We start from the raw sequence: 23,798 nt of genomic DNA, 5'->3' as shown, positions 1-23,798 counted from the left end.
TAGCTGTGGTAGGTCATGGGATATACGGTATAACCTTAAAATCTCATCATTCTGATCACTAGTTTGCTTTCCCCCTCCTAAGTTAAATGCTAACAGAATATTAGCTATTGTTCTCAAGAATTGACAGAGCTCAAAACTAATGTACTATGTTAAATGAGAATATGGAACCCTAATGTTCAAATAATGTAACTATCATTGGTAGTCAAGTGATGCAGTTCTCAAAAGTTTTACTGAAATAACACAGGAATTAGAAAAAAAGCAAAAAATCGCATAAAAATGACATCATTTAAAGACAAGATATCTCGTGATCTACCACAGATCAAAACACAAACAGACCAGTAGGGTTACTTTCAGGGGCAGAAAACAATTTCTAAACTGTAGTCTGGGCCCAATGATCAGAAAGAAAAAATTCCCTGTTGAAAATCTCATGGCAAAAAGTGCAAACAGAGTCAGAGTGCATTCATAATAAATGGGCCAAATTCCCATAGGCTGTGCCATTTTATGCTATTCACAGAGACATCTGTATGGATTCAGTTCAGGGTTGAAATCAAGAATGTTTCTTTGGGCGCCAGGTTACCTGGTTCTTCAAAGTGCTCAAGAACAGCGTTTGGGTCTTTTCAATAAATCAAGGTATGTCTTCAAGTAAGTAATAAAAGAAGCCCAGCCAGTTCTAATATATTATTACTGTTAATTATTTATATTACTTAAGTGCTTAGAGGCTGCAACAGAGAGGAGGCCCACTGTGCTAGGCCCTGTACAAACACACAGTAAGCAAGAGTCCCTGTCCCAAAGAGCATAGAGTCTAAATGGACAAGACAAAGGATAAGATGAGGCACAATGAGAGCTTAAATGACTTGCCCAAGGTAATACAGGAAATCTGTAGCAGAGCCAGAAGCAGAACGCTGATCTCCTGACTCTCATTCAGGCGCTTTAGCCACCAGATCATCCTTCCTCTCTAATTAGTTTAATTTCAGATTGGTACGGATGGCAGGTCCAATATTTTCGATTCAGTTATTCCTCGTCAAACTTCAAACTTAATCCACAACTTTGGCTTAAAAGTTGATGCTCTCCATCTTGCCAACTTTGGCAATATTGGGGGTTTCCTTAAAGCCCCACTTTCCTGAATCACATGAATATGATTTCATCTCTAAAAAAATAAAATAAAAAGCAAATTCCTAGTCCTCAGTTGTGCAGAAAAACTTGAAAGTATGACATACATGCCCCACAAGGCTCAGAAAGCAGGAGACAAAGACAAAGAACCCAAAATAATCTCAAGAGCTTTTGAGACCTGGATCATGATTTTTGAATGCTTGAGTTTGGCAATGGCATGCTTTTATCATAGTTTGTTACCTGAATACACAGATGAGAGTACCCAGTAATGTGCAGGTCAAATCTTCCAGCACAAGCAAATGCTGTTCACTACCGAGCACTCCATGTACTATAGTGCACAGTGAGGGTATTTGAGGTAAGAGTGGCTGGATACACAGATCTACTCTCCAAAATCCCTCACTTAAAGATAGGTATATTCTCTAGCCATGCAGGTTTGAGTTTCTGTTAGCGGATGTAAAGCAGCTCTACTGAAACCTCGTAGCCTGGATAGGAGGGAACGGAGAAGGTTCCATCCTCAAACTCCAGAAGAGCATTCCTACATACAATTTGTTTTCTCCCACTGGGCACAGGGTCCAGGATTGTGCCTTAGGGTCTATACTATGGGGAGAGAATAACAGATATGTTGGAATGCCAACTTCATTTACACATTTATTAATTTTTCTATTGGGTTTTGTTGGCTCGGGGAATTAGGACTATTTTACTTCTTAGCCTATAATCATTACAGAAGTCAACAAATGAGTACTAGGTTAATATATTACATTACTTTTCACTGGAGTTTTAGTATCAGCCAAAGGTGCCAGTGTTCTAATACTTAGCCCTCTACTACCCATCCCTCAGATTTGTGTCTACACCAGATCCAATACCAAATGATTTTAATCTCTATAAGTGCTACTTGTACAGTTCTTCAATTCTATTCCAACTGCATGACCAAAGGTTTTTATTTTGCCATCACCATACTTTGCTTTCCTCTAGTGGGTTGTGAAGGAAGAAAGGAGAATGAGCCCTTTGTCTTGTTTTTAATTGCAAATGGGCTTTATTAAAATGGGCACTTACTAGTACCTGAGTAGCAGGTTGCTGTATTGTTGAAAGTCTCTGGGGCTATTAGTGGTTGTAGACTAATAGCAACTAGATTGGCCAAACCAGCATCAGGCGCCTATGTTCGGTACAACCAACACTGGTGACAGCGGTTAAAAGGACAGAAGACCCAGCAGGTGCACCTATTTCTCTTTCTTTTGTAGAACAGCTTTGTTTTATTTTAAGTATTCCTGATAATTCACTTAAATAGTACAGACAGAAACCAAGAAGAATCATACACAGAGATCAAACTTTCAAGATGAGCCAGTAATGGAGAGTAGAAAAAGGGCAGAAATATATGTTTTTAGTGAGTAGGAATTTCTTGTATTTTAATAGGAACAGAGGGTCCTGTGGCACCTTTGAGACTAACAGAAGTATTGGGAGCATAAACTTTCGTGGGTAAGAACCTCACTTCTTCAGATGCAAGTAATGGAAATCTCCAGAGGCAGGTATAAATCAGTGTGGCGATAACAAGGTTAGTTCAATCAGGTAGGGGGAGGTGCTCTGCTAGCAGTTGAGGTGTGAACACCAAGGGAGGAGAAACTGCTTCTGTAGTTGGATAGCCATTCACAGTCTTTGTTTAATCCTGATCTGATGGTGTCAAATTTGCAAATGAACTGGAGCTCAGCAGTTTCTCTTTGGAGTCTGGTCCTGAAGTTTTTTTGTTGTAAGATGGCTACCTTTACATCTGCTATTGTGTGGCCAGGGAGGTTGAAGTATTTTAATGTTCTTATGTCAGCAAAATACTTCCTTGTTAATTAGGAAAAAGTCTGTATGTTTAACTCACACTTCTTATCAGAGCATTAAAATACATTAATCTGATTTAAAGCTACAAAAGCAAGGGAATTCTCAGTTAAGGATGACACTCCCTCCTTCACTCAGCCCAGTTAGGCTTCAGTATTGTCATACGTAAGGTAAGTAAGATGATTCACTATTTGGAGACCATTACATCATCATGTTTTCTGTACAAAGTTCCTAAATGCTCTAACTCATACCTTTAACATTAATGCAAAACATTTTCTGTGGCTATATTTCATTTGTATATTTAATTGGTGGTTGTTGTTTTTTTGTTTTAACAGTGAAATATTTTAAAATGACAAATTTAAAATAGACACCCTTTGGCAAGTTGGTCTTGACCCAGGCAAGCATCATTATTACTCGATGCAGATCCTTGACATAAAAGACAATAAGGGCTCCTTGCAAACCACTGTAGTTTTCCATGTGAAGTATCTGGGGATTTTTTTTTTTACAAATCAAAGAGTTAAGTACTCTTTATACCCTATATTGCTGTACATGGACTATTGACCAAACACTGTGTTATGGTCTCTTGTGTAAGTATATATTTAGTGACTTCTGAAACTGTATATGATGGATGCTTCAGTATGTCTGATAGTAACGTGACTTACTGCAATGTCTTCTTTGAAGCCATTATTATTTACTGCATCACTGTCTATTTGGGAGTCTTAAATCTCTGGCTGCTTACCGTTTCAGGACATGAAACTCTGACACAATGGACCAGAAGAAACTTTTACAGTCTATTATGTCAAGGATCACTTAGAGAGAGTTCTTAACTAGCTGGCACTTTACTGACACAACGGATCTTAACTCGTTTAGAGCCCTTAGCTCTGTAGTTAGTGTAGATGCTATGTGCTAGGTCCATATGCAATGAATCCTGGGAAGGTCTGTTAAAAATAAATAAATAAATAATGAACATGCATAAGGGGGGAAAAGGTTTCCAAATGGCCCCCTTTTAATGTATCTTTTACTATTTTTATAAATGACCAACTTCTCTGACTTGTTAGAACAACAAAATGCATACGTTGCGAAAAATAAACATAATACTATGCAGAGTATCCTAAAATGTGGTGTATATATATTTGTCATGAACTAAGATTTATATGTGTGTGTATATATGTGTGTGTGTGTGTGTGTGTGTGTGTGTGTGTATATATATATATACACACACACACACACACACACACACACACACACACTCCGTGCATGTGGGGATGTATGTCTAGGATATATAAAACTGTAACCAATGTGATACAAAGTGGATGAAGAATTAAATAAACAGGTAGGCATTTTTCAAACTAATATACCCAGTTTTCTGATGCTTCATCCATTAATTTTGTTTATTCATGCTCATAAGCAATGTACAAACAGGGGGACTCCTCAAATGCAGGATTTTCAACTGTGCCCATTTAACCCTGCCCTGTTTTGAATTTTTAAGTCCTTAAAGATGAAACACTTGGTAGCAAAATTCATAGACAAGCTATAAACAGAAGGAGCGTACAGCTTTAAATAATTATGTCAAAGAAATGACAACTGAGCTCTTTGCAAGAGCAGGGATGAATAATTACAAAGCTGGGACATAATTAAGCAATTTTGACTGTCGTATTCTTAAGCTGTCGTTCTGATGTGAAGTGCTGTCATGCCCAGCAACATACTTCACACTGGACAGGCATCTTCCACTTTGATCTACACTTATGCCAGTGAAATGAGGTCACAGTCTGGTCATTAAATGAGGCTTCCTCATCTGGCTCAATGCCCCTTATCCAGCCAGGCTTACAAGATTTTTATTAAAATCAAGCATGATACAACATTCAATATTTTGACAGAGGAAAATAAAAACATCACAGAGTAATGAAGTTTAGCTCACTTTACATGGAGAGATGGAACAGTGCATTGTAACGTTAAACTGTTTTCTAATGAATGACTGCATCTCTCTATCAGACAGTCACATCACAAACAGATGCATTTTAAACAACAAAGGATGAAATGAAGCAAAGGACAAGAAAGTGCAGTGTCTTGTTAAAAAAATAAAAACCTGAGACATAAATGTAAGTATAGGAATGTATACAATATAAAATATTTATGACTTTGCAAAGACTTGTGATTGCCAGATACTTCTGCATTTGTGTAAATAAAAGCTGGCTGATGAAAACGTCCTGACTTTATTCTCATTTCTTGTGTTGTTCTTAGTGGGTCATTCTGCTCTCCCACTTATTTTATGGAAAGAATAAAATGACACATCACAGCCTCTTCCAGTTATCAATCTGCCTTGTGGTGGTTTTTTGGCTTTTTTTTTTTTATTTTTTGGCTGAATACGTTTTTCTATCTCCTGCTTACCATAATGAAAGAAACCTAACTTCAAACTTGATTTTGTTATGAAAAATAAGTCTAACAGGTTCAGTGTACTACAATACTCAGGAAAATATTTCCATATGGCATCTATTCAAACCCTCACAACACATTCCAATTCCACTAATTATCACAAGCTAAATATGAGTCAGTAATGTAACACAGTTGCAAAAAAAGCAAACATCATTCTGGGATGTATTAGCAGAATTGTTGTAAACAAGACACAAGTAGTAATGTTTCCACTCTACTCCATGCTGATTAGGCCTCAACTGGAGTACTGTGTCTAGTGCTGGGCGCCACATTTCAGGAAAGAGTGAACAAATTGGAAAAAGCCCAGAGAAGAGCAACAAAAATGATTAAAGGTCTAGAAAACATGGCCTATGAGGGAAGATTGAAAAAACTGGGTTTGTTTAATGTGCAGAAGAGAAGACTCAGAGGGGACATGATGCCAGTTTTCAAGTACTTAAAAGATTGTTACAAGGAAGAGGGAGAAAAATTCTTCTCCTTAACCTCTGAGGATAGGACAAAAAGCAATGGGCTTAAACCTCAACATGGTCTGTTTAGGTTGGACATTGGGAAGCACTTCCTAATTGTCAGGGTGGTTAAGCACTGGAATATATTGCCTAGGGAGGTTGTGGAATCTCCATTACTGGAGATTTTTAAGAGCAGGTTAGACAAACACCTGTCAGGGATGGTCTAGATAATACTTAGTCCTGCCATGAGTGCAGGGAACTGGATTAGATGACCTCTCGAGGTCCCTTCCAATCCTATGATTCTACTTGCCCCCACCCATGTACAGTATAATTAATTCCCTTTATCCAAAATCCTAGGTATCCAAATGCATAGTATGCCTCCCATGTAGTCCTATGTAGTTAATAGGACTTCCATTTATCTGAATGCCCAGTTGCCTGAAACTTTAAGATACCCCCAGGCCATTCAAATGAATGGGAGAGTACCATATATACTTGTATATACACACACAACGGTTGCCACTAAAAAGCATAATTTCTCAATAATTATCACACCATGATTTCTGCGATATGACAGTTTTTCCCATTCTAGAGTATCATTTTTGTGGAAACTGGGAAAATATTCCTTTTAATCGTTTTCACTGTATCTGTATATGTGTAGTATATCTCTAAATATACGCACACACACTGCATCTACAAACAGTTCCATCCATGCAAAATATGCTTACATATTATATGTCTGAACATCCATAGAAGAACACACTCACCCAGAGCAATTGTTCGTTTTTATCTGTATATTCAAACTCAATTACAGTTGCTTATTTTAAATTGTATAGTATATAACTTTGTATGATTAAGATAATTCTGTAGCACACTTACAGATATTTACTCATGCCATCAGAAAGCATTTACAAAGGTATTTTATCATGCTAGATAACATCAGCAATCCTGTAACAAAAATTTTTTTTCAAAAAAAAAAAAAAAAAATCAACAAGGCTACAGCAACACTAAATTTAAACCCTGTGCTAAGAGAATTGTTGAAATAAATGTATTTTTTATCTTTAAGACTTAGGGGGCAACTAATTCAAAACTACACAGTGGACTAAATTAGTAATACAAAGGATAAAGTTTGGATCCTGTCTATGAGAACACCTTACCCGTAGCAATTGGTTTAACAGCAAACACAAATAAGTACCATCCGATAAAGTAGGTACACACTTGAACAGCCACTGTCTCCTGCACTAGTCGAAACACAAATGATAGATTTATAAATGAAGAATGTAACTGTTAATAGCATTAGAATAAAACTTCACTAATAATGACCTAGTAGATAGAAAGAGAATAATTATAAAAAATAAATGGCATAAGCACAACATAATTTACACATTTCAACTGCTGAATTTTGCAAGATTTAGTAAAGAATATTCTGTGAGGAAGCTTTTCACAAAAGCTTAGAAATAAAATGTTTTCATTTACTACACACTGTATTATAAAAGCTGAAATAGCTAAAGGTACTTAGTAAACAATATGTCAAACCTATGCCTGAATAAGAACTGTTAGCATTTTAGTAGTTATAAAATGAATCAATCTGAATTAATTTGCTATCTACTGCAATTGTACTGGTGATAACGAATTTATCTAGTAACACTTATGCCATCAAATATAGTGTAGTTCCATTGCTGCTGCACTATTATTCAGCATTATTGGAAATCTGCAATAAATTATTGATGATGTATTTTCGAGAAGAAAACAGCCTACAGAAACCTACCAGATTAATAAACTTGAAAAGAATTTTAGATAGCTAATCATTTCAAGAGATATTTGTAATGCTACAAATACACTGAAATACTAAGGGAGCTGTTATCTTGTACTGATCAATGATGAAAGATGGCAAACTGGAAAAATTGCATCTGTATTCTGTTTGAGTCAAAGGCATGCAATTTGCCCAATTTTGAGGCAACTGGTGTGAGAAAGCTTGAGTCTGAATCATAGATTAGAGAAACTGTCTCTCCAACATCAACACTCATTAATATGACACCACATTAAATTACATTGTATCAACTAAAGGTCAATAAACACCATAGGTGTGAGCTCTGAGATCAACATCTGTGTACAACATGCATGGCAGGGGACAAAGTGTCAGAAAAATTTCCTTCTTTTCTAACATATCACAGAGTTGTTATAGATCTTTAGAAAGAGCAAAAATATTCTTTTGATCCTGGCAACATGTGTCTGTTAGTTAGTTATGGTTCAAACCAGCATTTCAACTATGATGCAACAACCACGGTCCGTTAATCAGATTTAACAGTAAAATTCTGATCTTCAAAAATACAGATTAAGGATTTTTTTGTCCCACACCTGATTCAATAAGCAATACTGTGGCCTACAAGGTCTCTGTCCATTGCTTATACATAGCTTTTACCAACCTTTCAGAATAGTTGTTTTAAAGATATATTACTGTTTAACAAAGGTATACATAGTTACTTTTCTCTAATTTGCAAAGTGGTAGGCAAGTGGGATCAGTGTATGTTATAAACTCCATTTAGTCTCCTACCTTAGCATCCATGGGCTTTACCACTTTCATGAAGGCACCTCGTAACAAGGCTTCCTCACGCTCCCATTTGGTTACTTTCCGAGTATCAAGAAATTTCAGGTTGGTCAATTTGTGCAGAACAAAATACCTAAAAGAAATGACAAAACGTTTGAGTTAAAATCCACATTGACATACAAATCCATCTTCACAAATTATATGACTCAAAAAAATATACAATTGAAATGACCTCTCTTTCCCCAGTCTTTCACCCATGCCCTATAATCTAGCCTACTCTACTCTACATCAGGAAACTGATATTTTCCCTTTGTGAATGCAATACTAAGTGGACCAGGGATACTCTGTTGTAGATGCACACCCCAATGAAGCATTATTGTGATGTATGACACATGGGTCAAATTGGAAAAGGCAGCTTTCTGAGAACGTAAATACAGAGACTAGATACAGCGAGTCTGTTAAGCACGACTTCCAATTTTTTTTTAAATTTGTTAAGTGTAACATTCTCTGATATCCTGCTGGACAATTTGGACATGGAGTTATGTTAAAAAATAAAATAAGATAAAAAACACAGAATCTTCTCCACCTGTTGTGCAGTTTTGTAATGCTCAGGTCTTGAGTCACAAATTCACCTTCAAACTTTTATTGACTTTTGCTACAAATACACCTCTACCCTGGTATAACGTGGCCCGATATAACACGAATTCGGATATAACATGGTAAAGCAGTGCTCCGGGGGGGGAGGGGGGGGGGAGGGCTGCGCACTCCAGCGGATCAAAGAAAGTTCAATACAACGCGGTTTCACCTATAACACAGTAAGATTTTTTGGCTCCTGAGGACAGCGTTATATCAGGATAGAGGTGTACAACAATCATCATTAGCAACATCAGGTAAATTGCATATTAGGGTTTTGATCCAGCTTCCCATCACATACCCTAGAAAGTCTCATGAATTAAAGATAATATTCCAAGGTACACAGAGATGTATGCTGTGCATCAAAGGGCATTTAAGTGTCTTATTAAAAACAAGACTTTATCTAGAGATGGTACTGAGCAATAGAATTTGTATCTGGCTTCAAGATCGGAATTTTGACCCCGCCACAGTTTGGAGATATGGTTCCAGTTTTGTCTCGTTACTGATATGGGCCCCATTCATCTAAACCTGGCTCAGGTTTAGATTCCAAAGTGCGCACGCATGCTCTTACACACACACACACACACCCAAATTTTGGACAGGTGTTCAGATTCAAAGTTCTTGTTCAGTCCCATTGCTAGTTCTCTGTAACTGCATGTTTTGATCAGATAACAAAAGCTTCATTAGCTTGAAAAATACTGTTGGCTCCTTACATACAGAAGTAGAAAGCACGGCATGAATCAAAAGCAAAACCAAACACACAACTACTTCAAGTACCTGCTATTTACATACAGTCAACCAGATGTGAAACAGACTTTGCAAAGGGAGGAAGTGCCAGACTCTTTCTTGACAGGGGGCGGAAAGGTGATTGATAATATTCCCCATGCCTAGCTGCTTCCCATAAACACCCAATCAGTCAGTCAAACTGGTAATCATACTGACTCCCTCTGGCATCTGAAAGAACTCACACACATCCAGAAGTCCCAGAAAACCTTGCACAGTGCATATGGCTATATTTTAAAGAGAAAAATAGTGCTATTATGTTAAAGGTCAGAGTTACCTTCAAGTACTCCTTAGTTCTGGAATCTCCTTCACTAGAGGTTTCAAAAGGAGGCTGGATAGTCATCTGTCTTAGATGGCTTAAACACAACAAATCCCGCATCTTGTTAGGCTAGATAACCCTTGGAGTCCCTTCTAACCCTATGGTTCTATGATTCTATGATTAACTCTAAGAGATTCCAGATTTGTCCCAAGTTGTGAGACCAACAGCGTTCATGCACATCACAATGTTTTTATTAATTATTTAACCTTTCTACATCCAGACAAAAAAAAATGCTACAAAGCAGCCTTTCAGCTATATACACCTTTCCTCTGAGGCAATGGCCTTGTAAATTTTTAACAAGTGAATTGAATATGTTCACTGACACACATGGTCTACAATTTTAATATGAATCATCAGCCTATGCACTTCAATTAAATAATAAAAACAGAATAATAGTAATAAACTATGCAAGATGAGAAGTGAGTTTGCTACGTAGAACATGTCCCAAGACAATTTGTTCAGTGTAGCTAGATATTAGAGATACTGCCATACTCTCAGACACCTCACATCTTTCCTGGCTGCCCTTCCAGTCCTTCCTGACATTCTGCTGCCCCGTATCTTTCCTGAGAAGAGAATACATACATCTTGTGTTACTGGCAGAAAAGCTCGGATGACAACAGATTCTTTCAAACGAAGACATGTACAGAAGGAAATAATATGTCAAGAGCGAAGCTCCAAATGAGCAAAGACACCCACTAAGTGTAGGGTGAGAAAAGATGAATATTCAGGTGAAGAAAACATCAGTATTAGAAAATCAGCAAATGTTTAATGATGGAATGAAAGATGCCATCAAAAAGCAGGCAGCAACAAAACTGACAACAGATGAAGACAGCCCTGTCATTTTTGCTGACTTTGGATCACAGCCTTAAATGTCAGTCTCTCTGTCATTTTAAGAGAACTTAAACTTATAACAGAATTGTTTCTACGGGAGTATTTTTCTTCTTTTCTCACTCGGGTTTTTTAAAAAAATATTCCAGAATTAGGGCCTTATCTAAAAAAAACCCACAAAATAATTAGCCAATGGTGTCACCAGGACAGAAGTATTTTCAGGGTTCCTAGTGGGGCAGATGTTCTACACGGGATGATAAAACACAAAGGCATGCTGTAACGGACTTTAAAAAACTATCTGTCATTAGGAATAAAGTATCCCAATAATGATGCAGTTTAAAAAGAGCCAAAATTAAATTACAACTGAATGTTAAAGATATAATTACAAAGGTTTTTAATAAAACAATTGTTGAAGGCCAGCATATGACTTCCAGGGTATATTTTAGTTAACAATATAGTTCATTTGTGATGCAAATTCAGCCTAAATGTAACACCAATTTGCCATAAAAAAAAATCTATAAAAGATTACTAAAGCCCCGGAATGAGTACTACAATATCAATTCAACCCTTGTAAATATTATCCAGGGTTATTTGTTGCACAAAATCTCCTTGCTGTGATGTATGACTTAGTTACTAAGGTTATCACAGCAGTATCCTAAAGTTGCATAGTACATAAAACATTTCAGTTAACAATGCAGGAAGGTTAACTCCCACAGATAACCTACTATCAGAAGGTTAGCCCAGATGACATGCCTCTGTCAGCTTCCAGGAGCTATTGATGGTTCAATCAGTTTGTTTTGAAGGTAAAGTACAACAAAAGGGCACTAAACTTATTCAAACTGTCAACAGGGACTATCTGGAATGTTGCTTGCAGGTAAGTAATTTTGGGTGTTTTAAGACTATTATCAAACACCAATGGCTGCAGAAAAAGACAGCTACTAATAACACAGAGTGCAGCTATCATAAAATACTTTATGGCAGGCACTGGGATCTATAAATTGCATGACACATTGCAACTGCTTTAGACTTATACCATTGCCAGTTAAAAGAATACCATTGAATGAAAAAAATTCATCTAAATTTTACATTCTAAATTTAGAATATTTTGTTTTAGTTTAGGAGTTGGTTGGGTTTTTTAATGATCATTTTGAATCTTAGTACTGCTGGCTAAGGTGCTCTGAGACTGCTGTTGTGGGGCTGACCATCTTTGCAGTAGTGTGAAAGAAGATTATTATCTGTAGTGATGAAGAAAATGGTGCGCTCTGGAAAGGGATGCTAGGAAGGTGTGTAAAGACCCAAAGGAAACCGGCTATACAAGGAAAGCAACATCATCTTTCATCCAAAACTTCCCCTCCCTCCCCCCTCAACTGTGTTAGGAAAGTAAACTAACAAAGGGGACCAACACAAAACAGAAGTCTAGATCACTTGTAGCTGTAGGTGGAGAAAAAAAAAAACAGTACACGGAATATCGCATTCCATTTTATCTCAGCTTTAAATAAGTGGAAATTACAATATGGACTAAAATTCATTTACCAATTCTGTAAGTGTTCCATGTGATTAGGATTGTTTTAACATTTTTTGCACAGACCTGTCAAGACATTAAGGGGATATTTTCAAAGGGATGCACGGGTTGGTGATTCAGTTATACAACTCCACCACCAATGTTAATGAAAGTTGTATGGAGATTTTCCTCCCCAATACTTGACAGAGGTGTTGAGGTCAGAGTACTGGAACCAGACTGAGGAAGATGTGAGTTGTAATACTAAATCAACACACACACTTGCACTTTTATATGCATAATATACAAACACTGAATAAACAAATAATAATATTGTCTCCAATACTGACTTACTCCACAGCCTTAGACAAGTCATAGACAGGGGTGCTGGAACAATTTGTATAGTGGGGGTGCTGAGACCCATTGAACCAAACTATAAACCCTGTATATGATGGAAACTATTTCAAGTCATGGGGTGCGGCAGCATCCCCAGCACCCCCAGTTCCAGCCCCTATGGTCACAGACTTTCTATGTCAGTTTCCTTATTGGTAAAATGGGGGTAGCAACATTTATCTACCTTGCAGGGATATTGTAGGTATTAATTAATGTTTATAAAGTGATTTGAAATGGAAAGCTTTATGTAACTTATTTTTAAAAGGTACTCCAAGGTACATCTACATTTCCAGCAGTAGGTAAAGTACAGACATTGAACTCCCAGCTGGCACGGGTATAAACAGCAGAGTAGACAATGAGGTACAGCTTAGACGAGTAGAACAAAGGGCCCTAGACATCTGAACCCCTAGAGTCAATATCCTATACAGCTCTCTACATGCCCAAGCAGTGCCTCCCACATCTATACTGCTATTTTTAGCAGTGTAGTGTCCCAATACCAGAGCCTTTCCCCACCACAGTGAAAGGCTCCAGTGAGGGGAGGTAGTGGGGAAAGGTTCTAGAAACAAGGGAAAGGCTCTGACAGGAGGGAGCTACCAGAGCCTTTCCCTGCTGCCTGAGCCTTTCACTGCCACAGATAGGTACACACTGCAGCCACAAGCATGAACCTAGCCTGCCTTTCTCTGCAGCATGTAGTTACATGTGTAGTGCCGGTACTCTACCCGCTGTAGATATAGCCTGTGTTTCGCAGCCTCCGAACAGACAAAATCTTGAAGAGGATCTGACATTTAAATACATAAGAGAGTCCAGCCTCAAATGGAATTGGGGAAGAGGTTCTAACAGAAACACCAGGCAGGAGGGTAAGGAAAGTTGTTTTAAACATGTACATGAAATACGTGGGTCCTGATCCAACACTCATTGAAGTAAAGCAGGTCCTTATGTCCTGCATTAAATAATTATAATGTGTTAGTTTATACTTTATATTATTTGGAGGTATATTTCATTAACCATTTAGGTTTAAGGGGTCAGAACTCATTGCCAGGCATTAACACATTATTCATTAGTACTATTGGCAATTCTAGGAAATCTTTGTTCTAGAGTCAAGAAGTCCATAACAAGAAAAGTCACACAATGTCATAGCGTCTGGACTTTCATGTGGATGCAGATTCATAGATTACCTCCGATCAAAAAGCAGACACTAGTTGCAGAATATGCTGGGCTTTATGGCGCCAGAGAACATAGAGAAAAGAGAACATAATCACTCTTGAACCACACTAAAAAGAAAGCTACAGGGTGCTAATGAAGTTGCCCATTGGAAATGGATCTTTGACTCTTCTTACACTATAGGAGAAGTGGATACATAGGAGTTCACATAATAGAAGGGGAAAAATGTGACATTGAGCCTGTAATGAAGGGACAGAGCAAAGGTTAAACTATACAACGACCCTTAATTTTCTCCTTTTCTCTTACTTTTAAAAAAATACATATTAAGCTGTAAACAAATTCATGTCACAAAATTCATTTTGGGTTGAAGGATAGAGAGTTGTACACCCAGAAAAGTCTAGCATTCCTAATACCATATGTGCAACAAACTAGATGGGCAAGGTTTTGGATTAAGAACATTTCAACATCTTCATTTTTATTGGACCCTTTCAACTATTGTACTACTATATTTTTTCCCTCAAACCCTAGTAGCCTGAAGACTAATGAACATGCATAACCTCACTTCCAGGAAAAAAATATATAGTAGTACAATAGTTTACCTTTCTTATGGTTGTATCTTAAGAGGACTCTATAAGGTTATCACCATTTACTCCTCTCTGCCAAAGATAGCATATTGTACTTTTAAAGCTAATTTAAAATAAACTCAGGCATTTGTTTCCACTTGCCTTTGTTTCCATGTCAACAGTGCTATTAATGAATGCACCATTCCAGGAAACGTCAATAAGAAGCAAAGAAGAATGAACAAGTACTAAAAACTTCACACACGGTGCACACCCCTCACAATTATCTCACTTTAATGAAAATAGGTGAGGTCACCTACAGCATTAACAAATGCTTGGTAACACATTCTGACCCAGATGATTTTTCACAGTTCAATAACAACATGTTTGAAGTTTTCACTACAAACAATACACCCACCGGAGAGACCAAGTGTGGGTACAAGAGAAGCAACCAGCAATTATTGTGTTGACTTCTGTTACTTTGATCTCTGGGTCATGACCTTTGCTTTCTTGCAATCTTCAAAGCAGAGACTGTAGATGAGGTTATTTAGAATGCACACTGTTTTTCAAGCCACTTTTTTCTGTTTCTTTTTTGGACTGGAATGTTTTCTGGCTTTCCTCCCTCCCCTATATTTCAATATACTGCTCTTAACACCCAATTATCCCACACACCAGCTGCTCTCCCCCCACCCCAAAGTATTAGAGAAACTAGGGTTACCATACGTCCGTATTTTCCCGGACATGTCCGGTTTTTTGGTCGTCAAATCCCTGTCCAGGGGAAAATTCCAAAAAGCCGGACATGTCCGGGAAAATAGGGAGGGGTCGTGGGGCTTGGATCCGCACTGGGGCCGGAGCCGGAGCCGCTGGGGCTGGCGGTGCTCGGCCGGGGCCAGGGCCAAACGGGCCGGTGCCCTGGGGCCCGGACTGGGCCGCGCCTCCTCGCGCCCCCCAGCCCCAGCTTACCTGCTGCCTGCCTCCCTGTTTCAGGCTTCCTGCGAACATTTGATTCGCGGGAAGCAGGGGAGAAGCAGGGGGCGGAGCATTCAGGGGATGGGGCGGAGTTGGGGTGGGGACTTTGGGAAAGGGGCAGAGTTGGGGTGGTGCCGGGGCGGGGAAGGGAAGGGGGCGGAGTTGGGGTGGGGCCCCTTGGAGTGTCCTCTTTTTGTTAGTTTAAAAAATGGTAATCCTAGAGAAACTATTTCTTGAAATAAACTCATGCAAAAATGTAATGTTTGCAAACATTTTAAACAATAGCATTTCACACAAAAAGGAAACTGAACAGACATTTAAAAAAATATACATAATCTTCACAAAAACAAAAACCACTCTGTTCCAGCATGTTCAATATTGCTAGTTGAGAAATAGCTTTTCTTCCTAAAAAAATTTTCAAAAGAAAGAATATTTTTGTACAAAAACAGCTTTTTTTTAAATACATTTAATACCATAGATCTCAGAGGATCAGGGCCTTGCTGAAAGAATAATTTCGTATGTAAAATTATGTATATAACATCCTACATGTATTTAAATATGCTATAACTTTTTAAAAAATACATTCAAATTCATTTTTTAAATTTGTCCTATTAACAGCACTTTAGATAATTAAAACTGAAATGCAGAAAAATCTATTTGACTTTTCACCACTGGGTCAGGTTTTTGCAGTGTTTTGTTTGGTTTAGTATTTTGCTTTTTCCATTTCCATTCAGCTTGTTACAACAAAAATAGTTGATAAAATCTTGATTTCTAGTCACTTACTTTCTGGTTCTCACACATCTGTAGGATGCAGCAATGTTCAGGTTGCAAGCACCAAAAGGTTTGAATTCAAAACAAAAGACTCTGTTGTGTGTGGTGTTTTGTTTTTGTTTTTGAAATTTCATATAGGTTTTGTCAAACTATTTTCTTTAAAAAAAAAATTAGGGCAGAATTTTATAAGGCACTGAGTCCTATGAAACTAAATACCCTGAACTCTAATTGACTGGAATGGAGGTGAGTAAGCTATGCATTTTGCAAGACGTGTCCCTTCAAATTTGGGCCTCAACTCCCTGACTACAGCCCCTTAAGCAAAACTTTTGAACTCTCACCTACCTATGTAGATACCGAGTCAATATTCTCCATAATATAGTAGCCATAATAAGTATACATACTAAGACCTTTTGATTATAATACAGTCTGGCACACTCTAGAGATATGTCTACACTGCAATTAAAAATCCATGGATGGGCCATGTCATCTGACCCGGGCTTGGGCTGTTTAACTGTAGTGTAGACATTCAGTATAAGGCTGGAGCCTGGGATCTAGGCCTCTGCGAGGTAGGGCTCAGAGCTTGGGCTGCAGCCTGAGTCCAAATATCCACACTGCAATTAAACAGCCGCTTAGCCTGAGTCAGCTGACAAGGGCCAGCCATAGATGTCTAATTGCTGTATAGACTATGGAGATGTGAACTGTAGAATGATCTAATATGTTGTGCTCTAACTGCCCTGTGTAGACCCTGCTGGTGTGCACGGAAAGGTCACTAGTTCACATTTATGTAGTCCCATTTCAAACAGGACTACATTAACACAAACTAAGTACTTTTTAGTTCTCAGCTGCAGGGTTTACACAGGGTAGTTAAAGTGTGACACTTCCAAGCACTCTACAACTCATACCCCAGTAGTTAAATTACAGCACCATGCAGACAAGCCTAGTTTCTGAGATATAATTAATGCTTATGGGAAAGTACCAGGAAGTTTGCATTTCAGCTGCAGAACTATATGTTATTTAACTACTGAGTAGGCTATTCACTTTAAAACTGGTTAATTAAAACTGTTTTTACAGATGCAAAAATGCCAAAAAAAATCTGAAAGGAGGGGGAAAAAAGCATCAATGTTGCAGTTTTCAACAGATAGATAAATCCAGTCACTTCACATTTCTGACATAGTGGTTTGCCACAGTGTGACCTAAAACTACCTTGACCTCATAGAAATCAACATTTTGCACTGAAATGAAACAACAGACATGCTTGTTTTGATGTATGGCTGTGTGACATATTATAAATATTACATCACATAACCACAGAGATTGTCAATCAATAAGATTTTTTTTTCAGACAGCACTAAATGAACCATGGGTTCTTGCCTCTGAATGGCTCCTTTAAGGTACTACTTTTGCTTAAATGATTAATAGCAGACATATTGTCAGAAAGTGTACTTAAAGTGAAAAACAGTAAACTGTAGAAATATCATTCATTTTTAAGCAATTCTCTAGTGAAAATGTCACATAAATTTACATAGAGACAGCACTATCAGGCTTTTTGTAAGCTGGGTATTAGGCATACCTTCCACTTCAGGGTGAAAGTGATGGGAAAATATTTTATAAAATCTAGGCCACGTTACTTAGTGGAAACCAAGATGCCATAGCTATGCTGAATTCAAAAGTAGAATTGTTAGAAGTTAACATCTTTAGGCTAAAGATGCACTAAAAACTTTTCTCAAAAGTTGGAAATACTGAATATAGAATGTTCATACTCAAGAGAGCTGTGCTACTGCCAACTCCACAAGCAAAATTTCAACCAACTACAGTATAAGCAATAAGCCACTGCTTCCAATCCATGCACCTTCCAAACAAACCTCCTTTCAGGTCTCCTATCCTTTCTACTGCATGTGTTGAACTATACCTCCTACATAAGTTTTTTGATCGTTTAAAGATACAAAAAGTGTTTTGAATATCTTAGATAACATACTGAAGAAAAAGCTTAGTTTCTCACTTGGGTAGATAGCTTACTGACCATGCTTTTTGCCTCTTGTTTAACTCAAAGAAGGCCATTTTCAGTTAGCTAATGCGGAAAATGGCAGTATCCTTGGTCTGAAATCCAGTATCATATTTGACTGGGGCAAAGAAGCTCAGACAACATCAAATAGATTTTTATTATAATAACGTCTCACTGCCAGAGGGCAGCAGCTATGAAGAATGATGTCACTCAGCAGGCATTCCACAGAGTCTTGGATCTATAGTCAATCACTGTGATCACCAATGACAATTAATCTTTATATTACATTTTGTTCTTCAAAAAATAAACCTATTTGCATATAACTAATTCCCAGCTACATTTCTGTAGGGCTACACTCAAGAGGAGACACTTTACCAGGCTTCCACTTTCAAGTGGTTCTTGTTAATTGCCAAACTTCTGCTAATGAAAACACATTCAAATGTCACATGGATATTTTGCTTATTTTAAGCTCATGGTTTGACTCTACATACTGACTGCTCTGTCTTTGAGCAGAGAAGTGTGATATCTAAAGAGGAGCCTTCTCTGTATTCATAATTGATTTATTTTGAAATATATTGAAAGAAGCAAGTCCTCAAAATTCCTTTTCAGGAAAAAAAGAATGTAGATCTATGATAAGGTAATGATTTTAATCACCAGATTCAGCCACCCTTACTCACACAGTGAGTAGTGCCTGGCTCTGGGCTGGACTAAAGAGAGCACGTAAGCTCACAGTTAAGTTCATCTCTATTCAAGAAAGCACTTAAGAACATGTTTCACTTTAAGCATGTGCCTAACTACCATTGACTTCGGTGGGACTTAAAAAGCACATGCTTATGTGCTTTTCTGAACCAGGGTCCCCCGTCAGTAATTCCACTGAAATCAATGGGGTTATTCAAATACTAAGGCACTACACACTGCAGAATCTGGCCCAAAGGGAGCCATCTTTGTCTAACGAATATAGGAAGGTTTGTTATTTTGGGAACATGCTCTGGTTTTAGTCATCTGACTCCATTCAGCATTAAGAAATGGATGCATCTTATCACATTTGGGAGCAAAGATACTAACCTGTACCTCTGGTAGTCATCCTCATCCTTGTCCTTGCTGACCAGTTCATTTGGGCAAGCCATGTTTCCTAGTAAACTGAGGTATTCCAAGGAGGGCACCACATCAGCCAAGTGATCCAGCAGGCTTTCTAAATCTGTTATGTGTCAAAAATTGTGGGTTAAGGATTCAATGACATTAATGTAAAAAGCATTTATAGTTGCACCACCACTGATTTAAAAATGCATTTCAACAACTGGCAATCAAATTTACTATGACCCTCAGGAAGATGTCACATTAATTGTAACAAAGGCAAATGGGGCTAAATTTAAGTCAGTTTTTCGGCACAGATTGAAAGAACTTGGCTGTTGTGTCATTCTTTTCTCCTTCTCTCTTTTCCATGTGGCTCGCTACAAAACATGAAACCTTTGACAAAATGATGGATACTGTGTGGTAAATGGTTAGCCATTTCTGGAGCCATTAAAGTTTTCCAACATGGAAACAAACAGTTACTTTCATAGCACATTCATCACTAATACATTCAGTCCACTGGAAAATGAATTAAAACAAAAAGGAGTCAAACCACAACAAACCACTTTCACTACAAGAATATAAATGCTTTGAGTGTCACAGCAATGCATTGATAATTATTCTATTAGTATACATGAATAAATGCTTCACTTAAAGCAACTTAAAAACCCCACTGTTACAACATGAGGTATACATCATATACCAAGTGGAAATATACTCTGTAAACATCATCCAAATGGTTGTATAGTTGGGTGTTGATCAGACTTTTCAAATTAAGTGTATTCCTCACTACATAAATATCATCACCTTGGATACCTTAAATTAATATCAAAATGAGATTTAAATATCCACTGCAACATGGGAAATTTAAGTTAGATTTAAGCAGCACAGCACACATCAGATTGAACAAGTGCCAGGCTGTTGATTAAATGAAGAAAAAATATTCATTTTGTTAACAAAAAATATAAAAGTCCTTAAAAGATTATATATAATCTTATCTCTTTCAATTATATACAAGGAAATGGTGATTCTCAGGAAAGAAGCTGCCTGTACATATATATTATTTTTACTTTAAAAATTGACTGGCTTAGATAATAGTGATTATTCTAAAACTATTCAAGAGCAATTCAGTGTTCTCATCCACTCCTGCTACTATAAACCAACTCTTTTTCAAAATAATCCTCAGTTCACTTTTCTTGCTATTATTTATACTTGATTTATGGTTTTGTATGATTTTATTATTTTTAGCTGATGGAATTTATTTTATTTCTTCACCTCAATGTCTTAGGGGCAGCAGCAATAGGCCCCGGAATGTCAAGAATGGCTTCATTGCTAAAAACTCTTCTACTGTTGTAAACTTAATTTCCATTTTACTTCTCATGTGTATAAAAGCTCATGCTGATCATTATCAACTAAGAATTTTTGTATGTTGATAGCCACCAACTCTATATTTCTATTTATGCTCTTTTCCATAAACTCTCATGTATCCTCAAATACTCTGCATAAGAATGGGGAAAGTAGCTACAGAGAGAAAATTAAGTAAAACGATGAGGGTATCACTTTGTATGGAGGATTATGTTAAAACTATCAAGGTAGATTCAGCAACCATTAAAAAAAATGTGGAAAGATTCCAACTGATTTCAGGGAGTAGTGGATCAGGCCCTTAGACAAAGTGCATTATTGTAATATTATTATTATAAAATCTATCTTTTTCTGCTACCCAAGCCTAGCCAGGACATAGTGGTAACTTACTCTGATGACTCTGGACCCCTGATTCACAGATTATCCTTTTGGTGGAGATCATTCATGGCTCTCCCAGTCAGTACATAACTGACAGAAAGAAAGCAAATTTTGCTGAGGTGAAGTACTTTACGCTAGCATTGAAATTAGAGAGTCGTCAGACATTGCCAAGGGAAGCTCACATGATTGTTTCGAATCTGGAAATAACCCTGATCCAGGTGCAATCCTGTTAATCATCTGTAGGACATCTCAAGCTACAGAGATGCTCCCTGGAAGAGGTGCTTTATCACCACAAAAGTTAATTATTTCCATTCTTTTTCCTTAATGGCAATCCCAAGAAGTTTGCTGTTAAAGATCTGACCGTTTATTACAGAAAATTCTTAGTATTGCACAGGTAGAAAAGATCTTCCTTTACAGAGTGAGTGGGCAGAATTTTCTATCATCACTTCATTAGAAGGCTTGTGAAGCAGAAGTTATTTCATTTTTCAATCCTTACAGCTACTTAAAGAATGCTGAATCAGGTTGGGACAGAAGTGTTCACTATAAATACAGGGTCAGCCATGAAGATGTAGGGACCATATTTCCAAAAGTATTTAGGTGCCTAACCGTGCAGATAGGCACCTATAGCAGGATTTACAAAAGTGCCTCAACAGGTTAGTCACCTAACTTCTATTGAAAGTCAACAATAGTGACATGCCAACTTCATTTAGGCACTCTGGTAAATCCCACAAGATCTCCATCTGCACCTTTACGAATCTAAAAATATGGTCCAAAGTATCTAGATTAAATGTGAGCGCCAGACACTGATCTTTACTTTTAGATGAAGAAAAATTTAGGTCCCTACTCAGCAGTGAAGGAGAGCTAATAACCGATGACATCAAGAAAGCTGAGGTGTTTCATGCAAATTTTGCTTCTGTGTTCACTAAAAAAGGTTATCGTCACCAGATACTCACAGATACAATTAACGTTAACAAGGGCGAAGAAACACAGCCCAGAACAGGGAAAGAACAGTTTAAAGAATATTTAGATATGTTAGATGTATTCTAGTCATTGCGGCCTGATGAAATTCATCCCAGTGTACTTATGCAACTACCTGTAGCAATCTTGAAACCATTAGCATTTATTATCAAGAACTCATGGAGGACAGGTGAGATCCCAGAGGACTGGGGAAGGGCAAACATAGTACCTATCTTTAAAAAGGGAGGAGCTGGGGAATTATAAATGTCAGTGTAACTTCTATATTTGGAAAGATACTGGAACAAATTATGTAACAATTCATAAGAACCTAGAAATCTCAGTTGGGGGCTCAAGGTCCTACTATAATATAAATAATAATGAATTATCTTTCATCCAGAAGGATTCCAAACCACTTTTCAAACTCTGGGCCAAACCCTTGAATCTGAACTCCCAGCCAGTGCCTTGCTTGTTACACTGTGAAAGAAAAATTAGAGTTCATTTGCAGCCAGATACCATATCAAAGCCTGCAGAAGAAAATCCACCCTATTCCTTTGCTGCAGTCAACTAAGAGAATGATAGGGTGATAAGTAACAGCCAGCATGGCTTTGACAAGAACAAATGATGCCAAACAAACCTAACTGCCTTTTTTGAGAGAGTTACTGGCCCAGTGGATGGAAGCAGTAGACATGATATCTCGAGTTTAGTAAGGCTTTTGACACAGTATCAGATGACAGTTTCATAAGCAAACTAGGGTAATGTGGTCTAGATTCAATTATTATATAGTGGGTGCACAACTCGTTGAAAGACCACATTCAAAGAGTAGTTATCAATAGTTTGCTGTCAAACTGGGAAAGCGTATCTAGTGGGATCCCACAGAGGTTAGTCCTGGATTCAGTACTATTCAATATTTTCATTAATGACTTAGATAATGGAGTGGAAACTATGATTACAAAATTTGTGGATGACACCAAGCTGGGAGGGGTTGCAAGTACCTTGGAGGACTGGATTAAAATTCAAAACAATCTTGACAAATTAGAGAATTGGTCAGAAATCAACAAGATGAAATTCACTAAAGATAAGTGCAAAGTACTTTAATTTAGAAGGAAAAAATCAAATGCACAACTACAAAATAGGGAATAGCCAGCTAGATAGTGGTACTGCTATAAAGAATTAGGGTTATAGTGGATCAAAACTGAATAGGAGTCAACAATGTGATGCAGCTGCAAAAAAGGCTAATATCATTCTGGGGCATATTAACAAGAGTGTTGTATGTAACACATACAACATAATTGTCACACTCCATTAAGCCCTGCTATGTCCAATTCTGGGCACCCCACTTTTGGAAAGATGTGGATAAATGGGATAGAGTCTAGAGGAGAGCAACAAAAATGATAAAAGATTTAGAAAACCTGACCTATGAGGAAAGGTTAAAAAAAACCTGGGCATGTGTAGTCTTGAGAAAAGATGACTGAGGGTGAACCTGATAACAGTCTTCAAATATGTTATGGTCTGTTATAAAAAGGGCAGTGACAGGCTAGACAAACAGCTGCCAGGTATGGTCTAGGTTTATTTGGTCCTGCCTCAGGACAGGGGGTGGACTTGATGACCTCTCGAGATCTCTTCCAGCCATAACATTTCTATGATTTAGAGATTTTAGTTTTGCATGTAAACTTCTGGGCAAGCATGAAGGGAATCATACCCCAATTCAGTTGATAGCCAGTTTTATGTGAAGTCTCACCACATTCTTTATTGAGACATGCATTATTA

The 23,798-nt window shown here is 37.6% G+C and overlaps 1 protein-coding gene across 4 annotated transcripts in view; it reads right to left on the bottom strand.

Moving 5' to 3' along the window:
- The window catches only part of LRMDA (leucine rich melanocyte differentiation associated), a 936,738-nt gene that overhangs the window by 393,292 nt on the left and 519,648 nt on the right, over window positions 1-23,798 (bottom strand). For 3 of the 4 annotated variants that reach the window (XM_065551697.1, XM_065551696.1, XM_065551698.1), the window contains 2 exons: window positions 19,329-19,463; window positions 8,353-8,479 (listed from right to left, as the gene is read on the bottom strand). In XM_065551697.1, coding sequence (XP_065407769.1) covers window positions 8,353-8,479; window positions 19,329-19,463 — 262 coding nt within the window. Of the gene's footprint in view, window positions 1-8,352; window positions 8,480-19,328; window positions 19,469-23,798 lie in introns of all 4 variants that reach the window. The other variant, XM_042856147.2, reaches the window with a different exon arrangement.

This window comes from Chrysemys picta, chromosome 7, assembly GCF_011386835.1.
Source record: "Chrysemys picta bellii isolate R12L10 chromosome 7, ASM1138683v2, whole genome shotgun sequence".
Taxonomy (NCBI): domain Eukaryota; kingdom Metazoa; phylum Chordata; order Testudines; family Emydidae; genus Chrysemys; species Chrysemys picta.
The sequence above is the reverse complement of the archived record's forward strand: the minus strand, read 5'-3'. Positions and strand labels throughout refer to the sequence as shown.